Raw genomic sequence first — 24,880 nt, 5'->3', positions numbered from 1 at the left:
ACAGAAAAACATTGCACAAAAATGGAGGCTGAGGAAAGTGAGGAATATATCAATATTGTTGAAAATTCATTGTTATTGTCTAGATAATAGGGTTTACATCTGCTAATTTTTTAGTCTGAGATTAAGTAAAAAACACATTAACTACATCATTCAATAAATATAATTTTCATAATTTGTTTTTTTCTAAAGCTCTTTATCAGAGTAATTTTAATTACTATATAATGCTGCAGAAATTCAACCTCTGCTTTGAACTTTAACCAACAGTGTTTAGAAGAGCTTTGAACTTAAAGCAGTTATCATCAAAAACATCCATTGGCAGTGGCAGAACTGTATTCTTTTGTATATATTCTTGCATGAACAGCCATCTGTAACTTTTTCAAATGTGGGTTCTGTTTTCCTCATTTGTTGCTACCTGCTTAACTTGTCCTGGAAGAAATACTAAAGAACAGATTTCTAGATATTCCTTGTGAGCAACCTGTGAATGTATAGGTGTCTGTCACAGATTCTTTCTTTTTTGCATTAGTATTCTTGATATGCAAGCCATTCCATACCTTTGATCAGCTTAAATTTTTTGTCCTACAGTGGCAGATTTGGGGAAGTGAAGGTTGTTTTTCTTTTTTTTTTTTTTTTAATTAAATCAGTAATTAAACCATAGCATGTGTCAGTTGCTGCTCCAGCTTGTTTCTGCTATGATGGAGGGAGAAGGACTTAACTCCGTACTGAACTTCAGACATTTGTTAAATACAAAAGTTAATTTTGTTTTGGATTTCTAGCATAGACATCAGTGCCTTTTCCTGAAATCTTTGCAGTTACACTGTACCTTTTTGAGATTCGGAGAAATTTGGACTTTGTGCATTCCAAAAATGGAGGCAAATTATGCATTTATGCAGCAACAAAATTGTGTTCTCAGTTTTATATTTTATTTCTTTCCTAAAAATGCAGAGCATTCTGTATGTTTTTCAGTCATTACTGAGCTAGAGGCTACATTGAAATTTCTAAAACAGTTCTCAGGACTCATTCTTGAGTGTAATGGCTTGTTATTTCCTGTGACTGAACTGAAAATTGGTTTTTTTTTATTTTATTTTTTTAATCTGTTTTACCTGTTGTCTTGAATTTCTTGTGTTGTTTTATTGCATGTCTCGAGATCCTTCTGCAGTCCTTCAAAGTTGTCTCTGAATGAATAGTTGTATGTCATTTGCTGGCTTTTTCACCTTGCTTGTCCCATTTTCATACTGTTCATGAATACTTTGAACAGCATTGAACCTGGCAGATGACTTTTGCTTCCTGTCTCTTAAACAAGTTTTATGTCAAGCATCTTAGCTGTTCTGGCATGGCTGCTTAGTCTTTCATGCTTTAGGGCAGGGGGTGTGTGAACAGAACTTTGTTACACAAAAGGCTTTAACAGTAGGGCTTTTGTACTTTTAGGCCAGTCTTTGGTTGGTTGGGATATTTTGGTCAGTGGTCATCATCATCTTAAGATGCTGTTTCCTTTAAACTGTTAGGAACTCAGAAATTGATACCAATGTTTGTTTCTACTTGAAGGAGCTTTAACTATAGAACAGTTATGGAATTGGTGGTATATGATATAGTTGTGCCACAAACCACGTAAAGAATTGTCATACTGGTTCCTTTAAGAATATTGCAACTATTATATATAAAACTATTTCTTATTTTATGATTTCAGGATTTCTGCTTTTTACTGTCTACCAGAGCTGGAGGATTAGGTATCAACTTGGCATCTGCTGACACTGTAGTTATATTTGATTCTGACTGGAATCCACAGAATGATCTGCAAGCACAGGCTAGAGCACATAGGATTGGACAAAAGAAACAGGTATGCACATTCAGCTTTTAAGATCCGAACCTGAAGGAGGGTTCTGTACAGTTAGCCGTTTGCTTGGTCAGTACCATTCAGTCTTCATGTATTTTTGAGAATAACTAATACATGCTGTATATGTAATGTTAGTAATGCTGATTTAATTTTTTTTTTTTTTTTTTTTTTTTTTTAAATCTCCCATGTATGGAGAGATAATATGGGTGGGAGAGGGAGAAGAGTTGTGTTATCTGTCTCACATTTATTGGCATCATGTCATTCTAGACAATAGCTGCTACACCAGGCACATCTCACTTGCTTAAATATTTCTTAGTTCTCTTCAGTACTAAGTACTTAGTTCTCATACAGTAATAATTTGAAATGGGGCAGTTTTGCTTTTGGCAATGCTTGTGCCAAACCACTGAAGCTTAAAAAAGGCAGGTATAAGAATTAATTTCTCTGTTGCCTCTGTTTTTTTGTTTTTTAATTATGTAAAGTCTGTGGCAACATGATTAACCTAGTAATTCATACTTGAAATCAGTCAACAAATTCATAAGCTTTGTAGTGAAGACTGAGATTTCTTGTTGTTGTTGCTTACTATTTTTATAATATACATAGGTTAATATTTATCGGCTAGTCACAAAAGGATCAGTAGAAGAAGATATTCTTGAAAGAGCCAAGAAAAAGATGGTGTTAGATCATCTAGTAATTCAGAGAATGGACACTACAGGGAAAACTGTACTACATACAGGATCTACTCCTTCAAGGTATGTTTGTATTTATTGCCATACCAATTTACAGTTAAGTATGTTTGACAAGTAAATAAAAAGGTAAGTGGCTTCACTTGTTTAATTAAAGGCAAAATAAGGTTTAAAAAATAAAGATGCGAAGTATATTGGCTTTGTAGACTTTTATATACATACATATATTAAAATATATATAGTTTTTATTTAACAGCAAGAAGAAAGTTTAATTGACTCATGATTATAAAGAACTTTTTCAAGTTATGAAGATAAAATGTTTTTCCTCAAACTTACTTTATTTCAGCTCAACACCTTTTAATAAAGAGGAGTTATCCGCAATTTTGAAATTTGGTGCTGAGGAACTTTTTAAAGAACCCGAAGGGGAAGAACAGGAGCCCCAGGTATCTATCTGGACTAGATAGATAATATAATAACTTAAAATATGTATGAATTACTTCGTTGTAAAGAGAAACTTCTTTTATAGGAAATGGATATAGATGAAATTTTGAAGAGGGCCGAAACTCGGGAAAATGAGCCAGGTCCATTAACTGTGGGAGATGAATTGCTTTCACAGTTCAAGGTATTGGTCTGTTCTTTCCTTCCTGCATATTACACTTTCCTTTATAAACAGTACTGTCTTTCTTCTGTGTGCCTGTCTCTTCATTCTTAAGAAAGAGATGCCTCAGTGAGTCAAATCTGCATCTCTTTCTAATAAAATGTTTTTTCACTTATACAGAGAACCAACCATCAGTATACAAATTTCAAAATACGTTTTGTATTTTGCTAACAAAATAAGAGGCATTCATTAATGTGTGATCAGAATTCCAGGTAGTTTTGTGCTTTATTTACTCACTTTGTTGTTAAGTGCATTGATATCATGGAACGCAAAATACAAAGTTTGCATTTTTTGTTTGATGACTTCTCAAAGTGGCATTCAGCCCTGAAGTAAGATTGAATACAAGTGTTATCAGTTAAACATATTATAATGTGAGTGCAAAAAAAATATGCAGAACTGGAGGTATTTGTTTACATCAGCAGATTATGAAATAGCTCTCCTACTGATGACTCATTTGCAATATATTTTGGTTTCTACAATATATTAATGTTTGATTTGTTTTACATTATTATAATTTCACATAAGCTCGGGCATTCAAATGTTGTTAGCCCTATTTTGAAGAAAGTTAAAAAGCAGTCTGCAGCGGTCAGAAGGGTGTTTCACCACGCATTGGTAATAGCAACTTTTAAAAGAAGAAAAAGATTCTCATCTTATCTTAGCCCATGTTGCATGGAGTCTCATGTCTGTTTCATAAATGATTAAAAATACTTGCACTAGAGACTGTGTTTTATAAAGTATTTTGTATGTATGAATTTTATACATATTATACAACAATAGCGTACGTCAAATATGTAAGTACATAAATATGCCATCTAGAATTTTGTTTTCCTAAAATATTTGTTGATTAAACTTTTTCAAATAAAGTCATGTATCAGTTTGTTAAAAATACATATAATCTGATATACAAGGTGGCCAACTTTTCCAATATGGACGAAGATGATATTGAGTTGGAGCCAGAAAGGAATTCAAGAAATTGGGAAGAAATCATTCCAGAAGTCCAGAGGCGAAGAATAGAAGAGGAAGAAAGACAAAAAGAACTTGAAGAAATCTACATGCTCCCAAGGATGAGAAACTGCGCAAAACAGGTGCTTCTTGGTTCTTACTGACCTGTACTTCTATGTTGCTGTTGGTTTAGTTAGTTTGTTGGGTTTTGGTTTTGGGTTTTTTCCCTCCTTTTCTGGACACATATTTTTGACAGGCTGCGTAAAACTTTACTTATGTTTGTTAATAATCTAGCTTTGAACTACTTACTCTGACATTCCAGATCAGCTTTAATGGAAGTGAAGGGAGGCGGAGTAGGAGTAGAAGATACTCTGGATCTGATAGCGACTCCATCTCGGAAAGGAAACGGCCAAAAAAGCGTGGAAGACCACGAACTATTCCTCGAGAAAATATTAAAGGATTTAGTGATGCAGAGATCAGGCGGTAAGACATGGGGGGACATGAATATTTAAAGACACAAGACATAATGATGCTTGAAAGTACAAAGAAATTCAGGAAGAATAGACTGCCTTCTGAATTTTTTTTTTATTCTAAGCGTTTAGAATTCACCTTATATGTTATGTGGTCCTGACATAGTTAACTGTCATAGCAAGAACTTGAACCCATTTTAAAAAGGGATAAAATTAGGTTTGAAAAATATTCTTGATTGTTTTGCGTTTCTTAATTTCTGCAACCCATGAGGACAGTGATTCCAAAATCCAGTTGTTACAATGGGTAAGCTTTTCCTTTAAGACACAAGCAAAGTCGTATGCTTCCCATTATTTTATCTACTGCAGTGCTGAAAGAATATGTAAATCTTTTTGGTGACAACTACAAAAATTTGAGTGGGTATTGTTTCCTTTTTGGATTTCTTGACACTAGGTGAATTAATGTGTTCCCATGCTTTTTTAAACTAAAAAAATATAAAATTCTATTTGAATCCTGTACAGTAAGTGCCTTCAATATTTGGTGCTAAAATATCTTTTGGGGTTGAAGGAGGGAATTTTTTTCTTCTACCTTTTTGGGGTTGTGAAATGTTGTTTTGCTTCTGAAATTTAGGTATGCATATTTCTCTGAAGTGCTGTAAAGCTTTCAAAGTATTTTTGGTTAGAAAAATAACTTTTAAAGATTCTCTTTGCCTTTCCGTTTCATCTAGCAATGCACTGAATTGGTACTTCTTCCAAAGGCTAATCTTGTGTTTGCACTAGCATTTGAGTCCTCAATTGTTTAAGAAATTTTCTTTCTTTTTTAAATTATTTTTATTATTTCAGTTCTATCCCAGGTATCTCCAGTTTCTTTCCATCACTTACACATTGCTAGAGAGAGTGTGGTTTTTAATGTCATATCTTCCAAAATGTTCAAATTACCTGTTGCACATTGCTCCTTTTACTGTATAAGGCATAACATAATGTCCATTTACTGTAAATCCACATTAAATTTTTATGATTAGATACATCCAGCTGCTGAATCTTGTGTCTTCTGAAATTAATAAAGCAATTTCTGAAATAAATCGTACTTACTATTGGATTATTTACATCAGTTCTTAAACCATTAAAATTCTGATTTTTTGGGAATTATCTGGATACACTAAGCTCCCATACTTTATGGTGGTTTTTTTCTGTTGTCCACATAGCATTATACTAGGATTAATAATCATATTAATACAATTGTGTAACTAATGCAGTTAGCTAAGCATATGTTTAAAAGGCAATATTATTTTCTGTTACTAGGTTTATCAAGAGTTACAAGAAATTTGGTGGCCCCCTCGAAAGGTAAATGTGTTTAATTATTATGTGTGTAGCAACTTGGAATCTTGTTCTCATAAACATTCAAGCAATATACCAAGAAATCTTCTGCTGAAGAGAAAATTAAGTGTTTAGTCTTTTGTCTCGGATATAGCAGAAGTTTAGGTTACATCTTCCCCTTCTCAGTCTATGTTATGTGTGCAAAGAGCCACACAGTAAATTTTTCAATTCGCAGGACTGTTTACTATCTTTCAACTTTACCTTCTGTCTTATTTAATCTTCATTGATGAAAATCATTCAACTGTCCTGTTTGATAGCCTGTTGAAAGCCTGTAAGTTTATTTGCTGTGACTGTCAAAAGTTAGTTTTGCATTTTCCTTACTGTCAGTTCTTATTTTTAAGCTTGCTTTATTCTATATTTCAGGAAGAACTTCCCTTCCTTACTTTCCTTAAAATATTTATGGTCTGTATGAGCTTATTGTGTATTACGATTCCTTTTTTGTTTTTAAAATAAATGCACAGTAACTTATCACAACACTGTCTGGTTAGGGTCCTTTTACAGTTTTTGTTCTATTGTCTCCTGATACCTAAATCACCTTTTTTTTTTTTTTTCTTTCCCCGTCTTAGATCAAAATTATACACAGCATAGCAAGTGTGGGTGACTGGTAACTTACATGATCATTTCTCTAGTTTCAAAGTCTGAAGGAATCATTCACAGTTCCTGAAATTTCAGAGATACTAAAATACGTGTTTCTTTTATTACAGGTTAGATGCTGTAGCTAGAGATGCTGAGCTAGTTGATAAATCAGAGATAGATCTTAGACGTTTGGGAGAGCTTGTACATAATGGATGCATTAAAGCTTTAAAGGACAATTCGTCTGGACAAGAAAGAGCAGGTACAATATGTTCAGGGGGCTTAGGAGGCAATAAAAAATGTCAAGTCTGAATTATTCTTGCTTTCTGATCATAACAAAATAGTTTTGTTGGGGGGAAAATGTAAATAAAAATGTTCGCATGCTGGGTGATTTTTTAAAAGGGCTGTAGTAAGGTGACTTTTTAAATTTTTTTTACTCTGAATTGTCATCAGAGACAGCAGTATGTCTTTGCTTTACTGTGAAATGGAGAAGTAATTTGTTATTTAGAAGACCTTTTGATTCTGAAGCTTAATTCAAGCATTTGGCTAAGAAAAGGTCATTTGGCGTAAGTGAAAGTTTGCTGGTATAGCATCAGTCTTACCTGCTTTCTTTATTACTTTCTGTATGGTATTTGTAAAGGTAAATATTTTAATGACTTTGTCATTTATTTTAAGGAGGTAGACTTGGGAAAGTTAAAGGCCCGACATTCCGAATCTCAGGAGTGCAGGTGAATGCAAAGCTAGTCATATCTCATGAAGAAGAGTTGGCACCATTGCACAAATCCATTCCTTCAGATCCAGAAGAAAGAAAAAGGTATTGTTGTTTGGTTGTTTTTTGGGGGTTTGGTTGGTTGGTTTGTTTCGTGTGGTTTGGTTTGTTTGGTTTTTGTTTGGGGTTGTTTTTTTTTTTAGGAAGTAGTAATGTTGAATGTTTTTCAAGTTTATTAGCTTTGTTTCAGATAACTGACTCAAAGCATACTGTGATGGCATTGTCCTCTATTCCCTGTAAGGACTGGCAGCATTAACGTGCTCCACATCTTTACTTCATTCTTTCTTCCCGTGCCATGGAAGCCAGTGACAGCTTTGGCTTCCCAATTGTATTCACTGGGGGCTGTATTCAGTTGCCAATAATAATTAGAATTAGAATTAGAATTCAGGCTTGCTGAAGACTTGCAGTATGTGTCATCTCTGCTTGAGGGGAAAACAGGAGTTGTTACTGCTCTCTGAACATTTTCCCTTCCCTCCTTGTGTATCACAATCCCTAAACTATCTGCTTAGTTAGCAGTTACACTGGATGATGATTTTTGCTTTTGTTCATGATTAGCTAACTCTGTGACAGAGCTCATGGTCACAGACAGATGTCCTTCACATTTTAGTCTTGGTCAGCTTTAAAGCACATTTCAATGCTGATTTTGATATTTTATAGAAATGTTAAGAAAATATAATAATGAATATTTTTGTTAATTTCCTAAATATACCAGCATCTTAGCAGAGAAAGTAAACCTAGTTAGATCACTTTTAATATGTTCTTTTCCCCCTTGCTAAATGTCAGAAGTAATAATCTCATCTTTCTACTTTATTTCTGTTAGATATGTCATCCCATGCCACACCAAGGCTGCTCATTTTGATATCGATTGGGGTAAGGAAGATGATTCCAATCTGTTGATAGGCATCTATGAGTATGGTTATGGCAGCTGGGAAATGATAAAAATGGATCCTGATCTCAGTTTGACACAGAAGGTATGTTATCCACATTTCCTCAAGGATTTTTTTGTTTAGGTAGTACTGCCACTAAGAAAAAATACTGAAAGAACTTATTTTGTGATAACTGAAACAGCAGAGACTTTATACATCAGTTGTACTTCTTAGTATTCTTCTTGTGGTATATTGTTTAATGTTAAGGTATTGTGTGTTCAGGTTAAGTATGCTTTCTTGCAGTCAGTTGTGTTGACTTATATCCATGTAGCTGGACCACTGTCATGATTTTTTTCAGTCTTTTCCTTCTCTATTTTAACTGTTCTAGTTTCGTCCATTTTATGTTCTTGACCTTTTGGAAAGGAGGTTTTTCTGGAGATCTGATTTGGTTTCCCCATCCCTGCTTAATCCCCAGGTTCCTCACTTGAAGCTGTCTTTCACTCACAGCATAAGAATAGCTGAACTAAAATCAGTGCGATAGCTCCTTAGCACTAATGAGCAACAGGTATTGAAGGAAAGATTGAGGTGAGGTAAACTTTGTGACAGTGCCAACAAGCTATGGGTTTGGGATTTGAGGAGCCAGGGTTGTGTCCAAATTCATTTAATAATGATTACTGCTTCTGCCTTCCATTAATTTGTTTTTTGAAACCACCTATTTATGGTTTTGTCATCTGCAATACCATGTAGTGAATTTTGTGTTTAGAAGATGAATGAGGCAGAGCCAAGAGTTCTGTTGATGATAGGTACAGGAGTTAAATTTCTTAACTAACTTTCTTAAATAGGTTTCTTAATAAAATTCTTAATTAAACTATCAGAGTGGAAATGAATCTGAGGCTGGTTTCCTGAGTTTATTTTAAACTGGGAGGTAATTTCCAGGAATGCACTGGCTGTGTGATTAGAGAGGAATCTTTAAAAAATTCTCCATTGCTTCAGAAATGCTGGCATATTTGCCAGACGTAGTTGAAGAGGATTGTTTCCTACCTTTTATGCAGCTTTTTCTGTTCTATGTGCCCCAGGGTAGCATCTTCCAAACCTGGAAATTTGTACTCAGAGCTGTAATACTACCATTATTCTCCTCAGATTTTGCCTGATGATCCAGATAAGAAACCCCAGGCGAAGCAGTTACAGACCCGAGCAGACTACCTCATTAAGTTACTTAATAAAGACCTTGCAAGAAAGGAAGCACAGAGGCTTGCTGGTGCAGTAAGTAAAATTTGGCATTCGTTACTGAGATAATACGCTTATGGGCATGTCAGCTAGCCCTTTTTTGTTCTATATTTTGTGTAGTATTACCCTATGTTATAAATCATATGTAATATATAGTGTCATGTGATGACACTAACTCAAGAATTTAATTGCAGTTTCATACTGTTGTGGTTTAAGCCCAGCCTGTCACTCAGAAACCACACAGCTGTTCGCTCAATTCCCCCCCACTTCCGGCTCCTGGAGGGATGGGGAGGAGAATCGAAAGAATGTAACTCCCACAGGTTGAGATAAGAACAGTCCAGTAACTAAGGTATAACACAAAACCACTACTGCTGCCACCAATGATAATAATGATAAGGGAAATAACAAGGGAAGAGAATACAACCTCTCACCACCAGCTGACCAATACCCAGCCCGACCGAGCAGTGATCTCCCTTCCAGGTAACTGCCCCTAGTTTATATACTGGGCATGACGTGCTGTGGTATGGAACACCTCTCCAAAAAGGTATTGGGTCAGGTGTCCTGTCTCTGCTTCCTCCTGGCTTCCCCTCCTCCCTGGCAGAGCATGAGGCTCACAAAGTCCTTGGTCAGACTAGATATCACTAAGCAGCAACTAAAAACATCGGTGTTATCAGCACTGTTCCCAGCCTGAAAGTCAAAAACACATCACCAGCTACTAAGAAGGAGAAAAATGACTGCTACTGCTGAACCCAGGACACATACTGAATTTTTCTCTATTTCTATGTATTCTCTACTGTTGCACTATGCTCTTTCTCCATTCCTGAGAAAAGTGGTGGTCATGAGTGGCAAGAAATCAAATTAAATGAACCCTTTATATGATATAAAAACAAATATTTTTTTTTTTCTTGCAACTGTGGTGCAAAGATGTTTGTCAGTTACATATTAAAGAGACCAATTTCCATTCAGGGCAATTCAAAGAGAAGGAAAACAAGAACTAAGAAGAATAAGGTGATGAAGGCTGCAAAAATGAAAGAAGAAATAAAAAGTGAGTCATCACCACAACCCTCAGAAAAATCTGATGAAGATGAAGATGAGGATAACAAGGTAAATGTCTTTTCATACGGTAAAGATGGCTGTTTAGTTCTTTGTGCTAGGATTGATTTCTATGTTATATTTGGCTTAATAAAATTGAAGCACCTGAAATCATTTTCCTATCGCCAGTATATCTAATGTTGCATCAATGCAGGAACATGGAAGACTGTGTCTATTTTAATTTAATGATAAGCCAGTAACTTAGGAATTAAGAGTAATTTTCCAAATAATATTTTTTAAAAAATGTTGCAGTCTAACAAACCTAATGCAACACGTAATTATAAAATAATGTGTTAAATGTGTTAAACAACTGATAGTGATTCTTCAGGTAAAGTTTTTTATTCAGGCTTGGGAAAAAAATCATCAAGGTCAATTAGAATGAGCACAATGAATAGATGATACTTCAACACTTGCATGTTAAAGCTTCTGTGTATGTCATTGCTTTCATTATCCAGAAAGACTATCTAGCCAACTATTTAACCTTTAATGTTCTGTAACTTCTGATGTTTCTTTAGGCCTCTACTTTTGTTGCATCTTTTTACTTCTAACACTTATTACACAGCAGTAACCATTAGAGATAAATGTTTAAGTAGTTTGGGGTCATGTCACAGCTAATTTTATGACTTTGATAGTAGTTTAAATAAATCAATGCAAATCTATATGTATCATTAAAATACTTCATACTTGGTTTAAAATAAACTAAACTGAAGTGTCTCGCACAACCATTTTAAACTATTACAAGTCATTGTAATTGTCAACTCACCGTAGACATAGTGAATACATAGGAGACATAGTGAATATATAGTTAAAACTGAGTCAGCCTTAGAAGAACCATGATATATCTATTACAAAAAAAAAGAAGTAATCTTTAACTAAAGCATTCCTATATGTATTTAAACTGTACTATGGAGATTAAAATGTAAAGCTGGGGGAAAAAAAATAAATCGAACATAGAATGGCTTATGTTTATAGATACAGTAGTTTGTCTGGAATATAAAACTAAGAATTGTAAATGTTGTCCCGTTCTCAGTGAATTAGCATGGGCATGTGAATCGTAAAACTAAATTAAATGCTCAGACTACTTAAAAAATGAGTGTTTGATTTCATCAAAAGAATAGACATTGCTAGTCAGTTGATTGACTTGTTACGTTTTGGGAAAGTGTCCAGAATGCTGTCCCCCTTTGTATATTTAATAACACACATTCATCACTAATATTTTTAGACACAGACTAACAGTTGCACCTCTGAAAACTGGAGTATATGCAAAAATGGGCTTCAACCATCTAAACCATTGGCTTTAGCTACTTAGCTGCAAAATTTGAAACTTCACTGTTTAACTGCTAGAATATTCAGGAAACTCTTGAAGTCATTGGGGTTTTGTGGAGAAGTTTCCATGATGCCTAAATACTGAAGTCCTGGTTGGGTTGATTACTTGATACTTCATCTAAGTAACTTCTTCAGATTCATGTACTGGGAATTCTTTAATCTGTTTTTCTGCAATGGATTCTGTATATGTCTTTCCAGCATGTACTCAAATTCAAAAATCATAATGATTCTTGCTCCTGTACATAATAACTTTTGTTGCTATAGTATTTTTCTGTGTCTGAAAGGATTTGAGTTTCCATGTCAGACCTTACAGACCAGTTGAGCAGTTCTTTGTTCACCTTCAGATAATTAAATCAACCCCTGTCAGACTACTCTATAACTAAGAATTTTTTTTAAGCCTAGTAAAAAGAACACCTTTGGAAAAAAGAAAGCTGTGACTCTGTTACTTCTGTAAATGCTTAATAATGGTAAAAAGTTGCTGGACCAAAGCTAACTAGAACAGAGGTCTTTTAACGTCTGCATCACTTGAGTGTCCTGACCAATCAGCTCAGTTTTGTGAGACCTGCTTCCTTATAGTTTTTACCTGTTCAGAGACTAACTACCTTTTAGAGTGACAGAATTCTAAGTTAAATGGACATTAATTTCTCACCTCCACTACCACTGTCAAGACTTGCTTTGTCACATCAAGGAAGTGAACGAGTGGTTCTCATCTTTGAAACTGCATTCAGTTCTACTTGATAGGTATTAAATCTATGTCCATAAAGAAAAAAAAAATGCACAGATAAAAAAATGCACAGATGGTTTAGTCTGATAGTTACAAAACTTTGTACAGATAGGAACTCAGTTGATGTGACATATATGCTTGCGTATTGCAGGATGAGATTGTTTCAGTGAAACATCCACATAAAAAAATTAAAGCAGAAAAAGAAAATGAAGAAAAGCCTGAGCCAGATATTGGTATAAAGAAGGAAGCTGAAGAAAAAAGAGAGACAAAAGAAAAGGAAAATAAGAGGGACTTGAAAAGGGAGAAAAAAGAAAAAGAGGATAAAAAAGAATTAAAAGAAAAAGATTTTAAAGAAAAGAGAGAAAACAAAGTAAAAGAATCCACACAGAAAGAAAAAGAAGTAAAGGAAGAGAAGGTAACTAGGTTTACTTATCTTGTGTAGTACTAGAAAAGGCCACTAGGTTTATGTGAGTGATTCTGAGATGAAAAGGTATTTTGGATCTTATCAGTTGTCATTTCATTAAAGTCTTTTATGTAATTTGAAGTTTTATTTTACTACCTGAAACCATGGTGATAGGCATTTGAAATGGGAAATTATGTCTTCAATAACATTTTATTTGGACTGAGAGTACAAGTGCGTGCAAGAAATTCTTTAATTTCTATTCTTTTCCATCCCACAAAGAAAGTAAAATGTACTGTCATTGAATGTCAGCATAGTTTTTATTCTTACTGTTGAAAAGAATTCAGTAGTTACGGGGATTGTCGTATATTATAGGATAATTCCAGAGCCAAAATAAAATTTACTAAAGATATTTTTATATCTTGTTCTTAGGTAAATGAAGTAAAATCTGAAAATAAAGAAAAAACTAAAAAAACTCCATTGTTGGATACTCCAGTTCATATTACAGCAACTAGTGAACCAGTTCCTATATCAGAAGAATCTGAAGAACTAGATCAGAAAACATTTAGTGTGGTAAGTCCCTGTTTGATAAGTTAGTGTTTATAAGTCTATATGAGGACAATTTCTGACATTCTTGGTTCTGTTATTGGGCACAGTAACACAGGTTTTCTTTTGCTACTATAGTCTCGTATCAGTGAATGTTACTGATACTGGACAAAAGTAATTTTTGTCTTCATTCCATCAGTTTGCTGTATTTATTCAGTATTTATCCACTGATCTATCTGCTGAATAGATTTAGAGTATAGACTTTAAAGGTATATCCTGAAGAGTAACTTCTTGAGTTATTCTTTGAAGAGTAGACATCAGTGACCTTCAGTTCAACTGTTAGAGTCTCTGGCTTTGCTTTATCTTGTACACCTTTGTTCTTTGTAAGCTAACAAGAAATTAAGTTTCAGCATTTCCCTCCATAAGTATTGCAGACTTAAATTAGTAGACATAGTAAGGAACAAATGCTAAGGCCCATAAAAATACCTTGCTGGAGTAATGTCTCTGACAACAAAATAATTTTGTTGAATCACTATTTCTGACTAAGAACAGAATCAATATTGGAGGAAAAGAGGTACGTATGCGCAACTTATATAAATTTTATATGTTGTCTGGGTCCTTTGGAAAGGTATTCATGAGTTGCATTGAGCAGCTACTCTCCTGTGGGTGTTTTGTCATTCAAGATTTCAACAGATGTTTGGTTTTGCCAGCCAGCTTTACTGGGGTTGTTGCGGGTGCTGGTTGTGACATTCAAGTAAGATCCTCTTGAGTATGGTAGTGACTGGTCTGTGTATGGTTTTATTCTAAACATTTCAAGTAACCCACCTGTGGTTTCCAGGATGAGTCTCAGGTGATTCAGGTGGATATGTTTGTGTGTCTAAGTGACAGAAAATCACTTAATTTCCATGTACAGTTATATTTTTCTGACCACTTCTATATTTAAGCAGTGCACTCTTCTAAAAGTAAACCATCTTCTGAAGGACAGCTTAAAGCTTTGTCTAGTGCAATGTGCAGTGCAGCTGCTTAATTATTTAGTGTCATGAGCTGGCAATGGAATATCTTCCCTGGTTGTCCCTAGATGCTTACATGGTAATGGTGATACTCAGCTTCATTCTGTTACAGTCATTTGTCTTGTCTTTTTTTTTTTTTTAAAGTGTGGGTTGGTTTTTTGTTTGTCTTCATTTTATTTTTATTTATGTAGTTGACTGGGCTTGTTTTTTTTTGGTTGGGTTTTTTTTTCTTTTTTTCTTTATATATGTTTTATTTTCGTTTGTGTGGGTTGTTTGGGGCTTTTGGGGGTTGATTTTTTTGTTTGTTTGTTTGTTTTTTTGATTTGTTTTGGTTTTTTTTCTACAAGCTGGGAGTAATTCTAGGATGGTTTTCTGTACAGGAAAACACTTGTTTGTCCAGGGTTTTTTTCTGGAATGTATGTTTGTCATTATGCCATGGTCAAATGCAGTCTACTTAGCATATTTAACTACACTTTCAAGTGCAAATTGCTACAGTGGGTTATTCAGGCTTAAGTAATTTGGCTTTTTGTGACAAGAAAAATACTCATTTCTTCATCTCTTTACCATGCTGTTGTAGTTGGATGATATTCCTAAACAAATGTCTGTAATTTAAATCGTGCTAACTAGTTTTATCTGGATTTATTATTAAAACATCTGAATCAAAGTGTGAAAATTCAGGAACTCACATATGATATGTATCTGCATTGCCATCACTGTTGTTACTAATCTAGGCATATCCAAACTAGCTTTACTCTTGAAAGCACAAGTTCTTCTAGAATCTGAATAGGACTGAGGTTTCAAAACTGCTTGGAGAATCAGTGTTGAGCCTCTGCTGCCAGGTTTAATTTGCAGAAAGTATCTTTTGGAAATGTACTGAACACTCATAGTTAATTATGATGTTGAGTTAGTATAGCTTTCAAGGTGCTAAAAAGTTAGTCTTGTCCTGTATGCTTGTGCTGAAAGCTTTGATTGTAAAATCCAATTGTAACATGTCCTTTCCCTCAGGAAATCCCTTATATTAAATCAGTGATTTCTTACATCCTTGATATCTGTATTTTATATAATCTAATGCTTTCATAGAGGAGTAAATTTCTAGGGGATTCAAAACACAACTTTTTCTGAAGGAAACCTATAAAAGATTTTGAAGAGCTGTCTTGTGTTTTATTTGGCTTCTAACAATACAGTCTTTGCCTGGGTGTATGTGTATCACAGTAAAGGGTGGGTCATAGTTCAGAATTTTCCTTTGAAATAATACATTACTTGTTTCCTTTTTACAGTGCAAAGAAAGAATGAGGCCTGTCAAAGCAGCATTGAAACAGCTGGATAGACCAGAGAAGGGCCTTTCTGAAAGAGAGCAGCTGGAACATACTAGACAGTGTCTAATCAAAATTGGGGATCACATTACTGAATGTCTAAAGGAGTACACAAATCCTGAACAAATTAAACAGTGGAGAAAGTAAGTTATTCTCAATGTTTTTTCTTGAAAAAGGAAAATCCAAAATTCGTTCTACTGGCAGGGTAGTTTTTAATTATTTCTCTCATTTCTTACTTTCCCTTTCTGGTATCTTTCTGATGTTTTGAATAGGGATCTATAAAAAGAAGATTATAGATAGTTGTAATTTTAATGGATTGGCTTTTTCATAATGCATAGCAATGCATTTTGTCCAGTAGGTAGAGTCATCTCACGTCTTAAAACTGAAAGCAAACCCTTTAAAATTCTTGAGGCAAATTGAGCTTAGTATGATTTTGAGTGCCAGAATTCCTTATTCTTTTAAAAATATTCTCTAAAATTAAATTACATGTTAACTGTGGTTGTATGTGATGCTTGTATTTATTATAATGTACTCAAATATACTTAAAATTTAAAGTAGAGTTTGCATCTTTAGGAGGTGACAAAAAAATAAAGAAAGGAATTTAGTTTGTAAACTTCTTCATTAAGTTCTTGATGCAGTTTGGGTTACTTTTATCAGAATATTCACTTCAGTATTTTTATGGTTGAAAATACAGCCTGTGCTTTCATATACAGAAGTCTGTTAAGCGTTTCGTTTTCTTGGAAACTTCTGCTTCTGTAGAATGCTTCTGCTGGTTTTACTTGCTTTACTTCAAAATATTAAGTTGATCTGAAGTATGAAACCCAGATCCCCGTCTTACATTTTGGTAAATGTTACATTTGTTGAAGTAGAAGCTAAGAGCTGTTCTTCTTTATAGTGCCACAGTGTTACGTGTAGATTAACAAAATACGTATTTCAGCTATCTTTGATAGCAAGTGTAGTAAGTTTATATAAAGTTATACAAGTATAATTAGGCATGCCAGTGACTGGTTGTCTGCTTCTGCAAACCTCTAGACCAAAATGTCAGTGTTCTGGCAAAGGAGCCGTTCTTCCTGAGCCTGCACGCTTCACGTGCTTTTGAACACTAGACTGTAGTCTTTTTAAGCATTCCACATGTAAATTTGAGAAAAAAAAAATAAATCTAGAATTGAGATCTGTTACCTGTAGAAGGAAATTATTGCTTTAGAGATTTGGCATCTTGACAGCAAAAGACTTAATTTGTTCCTCTTTCACAGTTCTTTCATTTCAAAGGTTTGACCAGGTTTTGGAATTCTGTGGAAAAAATCTCTGATATTTTCATGCAATAAGGCTTGTAGGTCATATGTCTTAACTGTAAGAGATTTCAATTTTGGAAGTATTTTTACTTACTTAGATTTTTATGTACTGAGTGGTGAGTACTCATTCAAACAACCTTTCAGAAGACATTCATAAACGGATTATCTACATTTTTAAGCAGCTGCACAAATCATTCTAAAACATGATTGTTGTTAGTGCTACTTTCCATCCACTTTGCATTCTGAAGTATTTTTGATAAATATTAAGTAGTGCCAAATGTTAAGGGAGTTAATCTTTCAAATATTTCAAATACAGCTACTTATTTTTTGCTGTGCAGTTCAGCAATGCTGTGTAAATTTCACAGTGTTTCTGGTTGCTGAAGTACTGATGTTTAGATAATTTCAGTTAAATCCATGTTCTGATGCATAATACAAGAAAAATGTATAAAAGAATTATATCTTCTTTTCTTCTTCCTCAGAAATTTGTGGATTTTTGTCTCTAAGTTTACAGAATTTGATGCCAGAAAGCTGCACAAGCTGTATAAACATGCAATCAAAAAACGTCAAGAGTCTCAGGTAATGTTTTCAAACCTTTTCTAAAAATACAGGTATGTATTTTAAGTATTATAATGCTTTTATTAGATTTTTATAATGAACACACAAATACCCTTTATCTAGCATTTATGTTTGCAGTAGTCTCTTTTGTTAGGATATTTTTCTAATTAATTCAGACGAACTTTGGGATGTAGCAGTGAGTTTTTGTACTTGTCTCTTTTAGCAACACAATGACCAGAATATTAGCAGCAATGTGAATACACATATAATTAGAAATCCAGGTAAGAAACCTTAAGTATATTCTTGTGTTACATATGTTAGTTTTCATGTTTTTTTCATTTCATGTCTCCTTGATCTGTCCCCCACACTGCTAATATCTTAGAGATGGCTAATTAGCAAAACTACTAGTTGATGAAATACAGCTGAGTACAGACTGAAGCTGGTACTTACTGGTTTAAGTAGCAGGTTATTTCACCTTGCTTTAAAAACAATTTGGAAACAATTTTCGGGTTTAATTTTTTGATCCCACATTGCCAAAGCTGTTAAACAAGCAACATAATGTGTTTCAGAAATACCACTGACAGTCTTTCACTTGCAAGCCGTATCTTTACAACTTCTTCAGGCCATCCCTTCTTAGAGGGGAAGTTGCTATCATTCTGTCTGATATTGCTCTACTAAAGGCACCTCTACTCACTGCTTGTTTGGATCACAGTTATCTTCACAGACTGAATGGAGAGGTTGAAAATTTCCGTTTCTGAGTCCTACACATGTACATTCAAGCTTGCTTCCCTCTGACTTCTGAGGTTTCAGTTCACTTGCATTAGCGCATTTGTCTTTCAAGTATTTAGATCTTGTTTCTGTCAAATTACAGTGTCAGTTTTATACTGCTTTATATCTGACTGGTAGGAAGTGCTGTTTGAATTAGGTGAAGAAAATACTTTATGAGACTACTTGTAACCTCTGCCTTATCAAACAGATGTGGAAAGACTCAAGGAGAATACAAACCATGATGACAGTAGCAGGGACAGTTACTCTTCTGACAGACATTCGTCACAATACCACGATCATCATAAAGACAGGCATCAGGGAGATGCTTACAAGAAAAGTGACTGTAGGAAAAGGCCCTATTCAGCCTTCAGCAATGGAAAAGATCACAGAGACTGGGATCACTACAAACAAGACAGCAGGTGAGTTCATCACTTTTAAAATCTGTTCAGAATTCCCTTCCTGGTTTTGTAGTATGCTTGTAGCAAGCATCAAAATATCTTTTTTTGAGTAATGCAAAATCATAGCAATATTTCTCTCATGCAGCTCTGTTGATCTGACATAATTGTGGCTTTTAATGTGTGTTCAGTAACACTAATACAAATAATTTCTATTTTTAGATACTACAGTGACAGTAAACATAGAAAGTTAGATGACTACAGGAGCAGAGACCACAGGTCAAACCTGGAAGGAGGTTTAAAAGAAAGCCGGGCTCATTCGGATCACCGTTCCCATGCAGACCACCGGATATATTCAGATCACCGTTCAGCTTCAGAGTACAGCCATCATAAGTCTCCTAGAGATTATAGGTACCACTCAGACTGGCAAATGGACCACAGAGCATCAGGTAGTGGCCCAAGGTCACCATTAGATCAGAGGTCTTATGATTCAAGATCTCCCCTAGGACACAGATCTCCATTTGAACACTCATCAGATCATAAAAGTACACCTGAACACACATGGAGTAGCCGGAAAACATAACAAAGACTGTCATTCTCTGAACGTTTTAGCCATATCCAGTAAACTAACACAGTAATTGCCTTACATGACTTGAAAGATATGAACTGGTTATTCTATCAGTAGCAGTATTGTTACTTCTTTCCAGGATGCAAGGTCTATTATACCAACAGAAGAAAAATATTTTTGTATTTAAAGTTTATGCTGCACTGTGCTGCAAATGCTGGGGCACTCTTTTTTTAAGAAAAGATAGATGTTTACTTTTACAGGGACCTCAAACACTGCCCCTTTCAGACTGGATCTTACTATAAAACTCTTCATGTCAAAATGGGTTTAGGCTGAACACATGTTAAATTATGTTTGTAAATGAACTTTTAAACCCTGACCTGTGCTCATGTTTCAGGAAGGAATGGGGAGTTTATTTTCTTTTCTTTTGTAGTAAAGAACTCTCAAGGACTTTGTTCACTTTCCAAAGCTACTTGTTTACATTGTACACTGCGACCACCTTGCCACTTTTCATCACAAGCTTGAATATTTAAATTCTGTACCTGTAAAGTAGCCAGGATTTCTCCTGTTTGTGATCAGTTATAATGCCTTTTTACAAAACAAAACAAAAAAAATAAAAAACAACACACAAACAAATGACTGTAAATTATTGTAAATTCATTAAATGAGCTTTTTTCCCTCTCAGGCTTTTTTTGACTGTTCCTTTCCCCACCAACTCAGGCGTTCTTGTTACAAGTATGAAACAAAATCAGTGTACTTACATGTTTTAATAAAGCATCTTGATGAAATCACTGTTTAGAATGTAAAAATTGGGAAAGGGAACATATTATTCTGTTTAATGCTCCTTTTTCATTGGATAATTTAGATACATGTTTGGGGTTTTTTTTGTTTGTGGTGGTGGGGGTTTTTGTTGTTGTTTTGTTCGTGTTTTTTTATTTTATTTTCCTGTTAAGCTGTTAGTGTTGTGATTGTAATGAAATGGTAAGAAACATCCAGCTAAACTGTGCTCTGGAAAGCTTTTCAGGTGCATTGGTTTTAAAGGAGAAGTGTTAAATATCTAAACACTTCAGAATCTAAGTCAGCCAAAATTTCTTGTAAATCCATTTGTGTTCCCTCTTCAACATGGGCAATAATGTCAAATGTGCTATGCAGACAGTTAATATTTTAGAAGATTTGAATGACTTTATCGACAGAATTGTTACAATGCACACTGATTGTACATAGATAACTTCTGTCTGACAAATTAAATTTAAACTAAAAGGATATGTGGGCTCTTGTAGTAGTTTTCTGCTGCTTTTCTCTACAGCGTTACTTTTTCTCAGGTTTACCCTTAAAAACATGAAGCTCTAAAGTACTGAATTTTAATATGCAGTGTGATAATAGGAAAGATACCTAGTCTGGCTTGCTTAGTTGAAACTGTTATCTGTTGCTCCAGTTTTTCTGTGTTCTTGCAGTGTTGTGCACTTTTTTTTAATTGAACAGGTTTGTATGAAAGCATTCATGTAGAACCAAAATGTCCTGGTTTCAGCTGGGACAGAGTTATTTTTCTAGTATCTGGTGAGTGCTGTTTTTTGGCTTTAGTCTGAGAACTGTGCTGATAACACACCGGTTTTTTAGTTGTTGCTCAACAGCATTTCCCCTGATGAAGGACTTTTCAGTCTCATGCTCTGCCAAGTGAGGGGCACAAGAAGCTGTGAGGGAGCAGAGACAGGACACCTGACCCAAACTAGCCAAAAGGGTATTCCATACCATAGCGTGTCATGCCCAGTATATAAACTGGAGGAAGTTACCTGGAAGGGTCCAATAACTGCTTGGGTCATGCTGGGTATTGGTCAGCAGGTGCTGAGCAATTTTATTGGGCATCACTTGGGTTTTCTGAATTTTCATTTATATTTCTGTTGTTTCCTATTAGTATTGTTATTGTTGTTATTACTATTATCTTTATATTGCACTTTAGTTATTAAACTTTTCTTAGCACAGTTTGCAGATTTTATATTCTTCATCTCCTTCCTGTCCTGCCTAGGGATTGGGGAATGTGGCTGAGCAAGCTGCTCCCTGGTAGCGAGTTACTGGCTGTGTTTAAACCATGGCAGTCCTTTCTGGCACCCAGCATGAGGCACAAAGGGTTGAGATAACAACTGACCTGAGCAGAGTGTATTATAACAACTTTGTGGTTATTATTGTACTGTAATAATCACTGGCCATAACATTGCCTCATTTGTTTTCAGAGATCACACATGTGCTTTCTGGTATGCTATGTGATACTGTTCTTGTCATATGTACTTCCTGTGGTGATGTTTATCTGTGGGGCTTGGGCTAAGGTTATAATTTTGTTGTACTTTGTAGTGCTGGGTTATGATATGATGGAATTGTTAGTCATGAGAGTAATCTGGTACTTCCACTCAGTATTGTATCATGACCTTTGTCCCTCAGGAGCCATCTGTTGGGAACCATTAACAACTATAGCTTTGACCTTTTCTCCATGAAGAGCCACCAGCTCCCCTTCATCTTCCCTTCCCCTTGAAACCAGCCTGGGTCTTTTACTAGGAGACAGCATGTTGTTGAATATGATTCAGATCTTGCTCAGGGTTAAACAGCTACCTGTGGCTACTCCAACCCCTGTGAGAAGCACTGCGGCTGGAAGGCACTCAGACTCCAGTGTCAAGACTTGCTACTTCAACCCCTGTGACACACTATAGCTATTAAAATACCAGTGGCAAACACTATGGCTACTCAGTCCCCAGCAATAAGCATTGCAGCCACTTCAATCTCCACAACAAGCACTGTAGCTACTCTTGTGTGATGACCAGTACCAGGGCTACTCAAACTCTCGCAACAGGCACTGCAGCTATTTTTAGCTCCATAACAGCAGCAAGTACAGTAACTATTCAGACTTCAAACTTTGGTGACAAGCACTGTGGCTGTTTTAATTCCTGTGACCAGTACTGCAACTACTCAAACCCGGACAAAAAGCGTGACCACCACTCACTCCGGTGATGGATGATATGACTGAACCAGAGAACAAACCTGTGTCGGTATCAGTTGCTCCTATATGCAAGAGGAAATGGAAATTTGAAAATAACTTGTTTAGTGAAGGAAGAGATGAAGAAGGGCCAATACCAGAACTAGAGGAACCACTACAAGAAACAGAGGAAGAGGCAGAACAAGAGATAACTTCTTGATCTCTCTCCTTGACTGAGCTGCAGAATATGCTAAAAGATTTTGGCTGTTGTCCAGGTGAGCACATCATCACCTGGATGCTCCAATGCTGGGAGAATGGGGGCAGCAATTTTGAATTAGAGCATAAGGAAGCCAAGCAGCGAGGATAAGTTGTTAGGGAAGGGGCAGTTGACAAGGGAATTGTGAATCCTCAGCCTCTGGAGGATAAGTGTGAAGGAAAGGTATCCCTTCAAGGAGGATGTTGTACATTGCACATGAAGGTGGACCGCGTACAAGAAAGGCATCAGTACCTGAGGGAATTAGCCATTCTGGAGTCTGAAAACAATCTCTCCACATCCAGCATTTCAGCTGTGGAAAAACTGCCCTAGGAATTCCCAGCAATTAAGAGAGGATGTAGTAGCAGGATAGTTTTTAAAATCTTAGATATGTGTTCATATTCTGTATGGTATATGTTGTAGAAAAAAATAGGGGGGGATAGGGGTCATTTTACAGAAAAGTAGCAAGTCCTGGTCAAGTGCCTCATTTTCAGTTTACTCCAAAGCTTCACTATTTATATAAACTAATAAATACAGAAAATTTGCATGTATTTATTGTGGATTATCAGGACTGTATTTCAAATTTGTTTTCGTCCATTGTATAATACGACTGATTTTCATGAATCTTTATCATTTACAGGAAGTAAACTGAGCAACAGTCCTTTGAGTTATATAAGTGCTGTCGGGATTTTATAAAGAAACGTCAAAGTGATTAATTACAGGTCTATTATTAGTCAACACCTGAGATCTAACTGTAACCCCAAACTACTTAATCCAAGCTTGATTCATTATAGTGCTTCTTTTATTCTAGCTAGCAGGAAAAATGTAGCCGTGTAAAGGTCTACAATAACATACATGAATTCTGTGTGAGGTAGCTGCTTTCTGAACCTGGATTAACTGTAAAAAGTGACCCTCAGGTTTTGGCTACAGCAAGTAATGTAGCCTCATATGAAAGTTCCTGTGCACCTGCACCTCTCTTCCATTGTGGAATCAACATGTATCTCTTGTGCATATTGTAAGTCTCTCAATTGTCAGGCAGTAGTGATTCTATTTCACTTAACCCTCCTTAAGTGTTTCCTTGGCAGCATGTTATCTGTTACATGATTGAATGCACTGATTAATTTGTTTCCCACCACATGGCTACATAGGACCCTGTGGCACCTCAAGAAATGGGCAACAGGACACAGACTGCCAGAACAATTCATACACTGCACAGGTCTTGGGCAACTTTTAAAGGGCACCACAGCATGGGCAGATTCTAACAGACAATCCAGCTGTACCAGCTCTATTCTGGAACTGATTTGCAAACTTTTAATACAACAACATAGTGCCTTTTTTGTGTGAAGGTTGTCAATCAGAGTCAGTGAAAATGCACACTACTGACTAAAGCTATATGAAATATTCTCCTTTTCAGGACTTCTTGCCAAAAACATTAATCCTAAACTTTAGCAAATTGTGAGAGGTCGCTGGTGCCACAGTTGATCCAGTATAGTTAGAGGTACCATGCTTGCACCAACAGAAAGGAACCAGAATCTGTTTCCATAATTACAAAAAAGACATTGTCATTATTAATTTGAAATCTGCTTACATTAACTGTGAGTCAAGTTATTTTTCTATTTGTAATCTAAGGGCTTAATTCATATGTTTGTATTATAGAAACATACAGAATAAACAGATGGACTGACAGCCTACCAATTCTTTAAAAAAATATTTTCAATAAATAGGAAAATACTGAAAATGTTTTCAATAAATATACTGTAAACAGTCAAAACTGAGTTAACAACATTTTTTGACGACAGTATTTTTGATTCGTTTTCCATAAATGAAGAGTGACTTGACATCTGCATAACTGCAAAAGAAATGACTTAAAAATTAGGCTGCACTAAATTTTCATGCAGCATCTTAATTCAGGCCCCTCTATGCAATTCTTATGATGTCATTTTAATGACAGAGCCTCAAACTGCTTTTTCTAGGGAAGCCCACTTTATCAATTGCAGAGAGTACACGATGAGAGTATACTGCAGTGAATGCATGAAGTAAATTCAGTATTTCTTTTATCATTCAGTGTATGATCATGGAATAAAAAATAATAATTTCTTCTCAGATGCAGTGATGCACTCAGTTTAGTACTGTAAATGCTCTGTTTTATGAGATGAATTGTTATTCCAGCATAACAAGGGGATCATGAGACACACATCAGTTAGTAGCAGTATCTACTGAATAACAAAATATTTGAAAGTGTGAATTTTATTTTAGTCTTACCAGGTGCTTCTAAGTACTACATTT

The 24,880-nt window shown here is 35.3% G+C and overlaps 1 protein-coding gene across 6 annotated transcripts in view; it reads left to right on the top strand.

Annotated features, from left to right (window-relative positions):
- Positions 1-20,639, top strand: part of CHD1 (chromodomain helicase DNA binding protein 1) — a 59,577-nt gene extending 38,938 nt beyond the window's left edge. For 5 of the 6 annotated variants that reach the window (XM_057430401.1, XM_057430404.1, XM_057430400.1 and 2 more), the window contains 19 exons: positions 1,685-1,834; positions 2,432-2,580; positions 2,861-2,957; positions 3,041-3,136; positions 4,081-4,257; positions 4,437-4,597; positions 5,884-5,925; positions 6,663-6,793; positions 7,207-7,345; positions 8,121-8,271; positions 9,307-9,429; positions 10,360-10,497; positions 12,687-12,950; positions 13,368-13,508; positions 15,769-15,947; positions 17,576-17,672; positions 17,875-17,932; positions 18,628-18,838; positions 19,037-20,639. In XM_057430401.1, coding sequence (XP_057286384.1) covers positions 1,685-1,834; positions 2,432-2,580; positions 2,861-2,957; positions 3,041-3,136; positions 4,081-4,257; positions 4,437-4,597; positions 5,884-5,925; positions 6,663-6,793; positions 7,207-7,345; positions 8,121-8,271; positions 9,307-9,429; positions 10,360-10,497; positions 12,687-12,950; positions 13,368-13,508; positions 15,769-15,947; positions 17,576-17,672; positions 17,875-17,932; positions 18,628-18,838; positions 19,037-19,397 — 2,865 coding nt within the window. In that variant the 3' untranslated portion in view covers positions 19,398-20,639. The remainder of the gene's footprint in view (positions 1-1,684; positions 1,835-2,431; positions 2,581-2,860; positions 2,958-3,040; positions 3,137-4,080; positions 4,258-4,436; positions 4,598-5,883; positions 5,926-6,662; positions 6,794-7,206; positions 7,346-8,120; positions 8,272-9,306; positions 9,430-10,359; positions 10,498-12,686; positions 12,951-13,367; positions 13,509-15,768; positions 15,948-17,575; positions 17,673-17,874; positions 17,933-18,627; positions 18,839-19,036) is intronic. The other variant, XM_057430405.1, reaches the window with a different exon arrangement.
- The last annotated feature ends 4,241 nt before the right edge of the window (positions 20,640-24,880 follow it).

The sequence above is a fragment of the Pezoporus wallicus genome, unplaced genomic scaffold (genome assembly GCF_028554395.1).
Source record: "Pezoporus wallicus isolate ANWC-B61680 ecotype Strahan unplaced genomic scaffold, APGP_CSIRO_Pwel_v1 contig_3573, whole genome shotgun sequence".
NCBI classification, from domain to species: domain Eukaryota; kingdom Metazoa; phylum Chordata; class Aves; order Psittaciformes; family Psittacidae; genus Pezoporus; species Pezoporus wallicus.
Note: the sequence above shows the minus strand (reverse complement) of the source record. Positions and strands in the feature narration are given on the sequence as shown.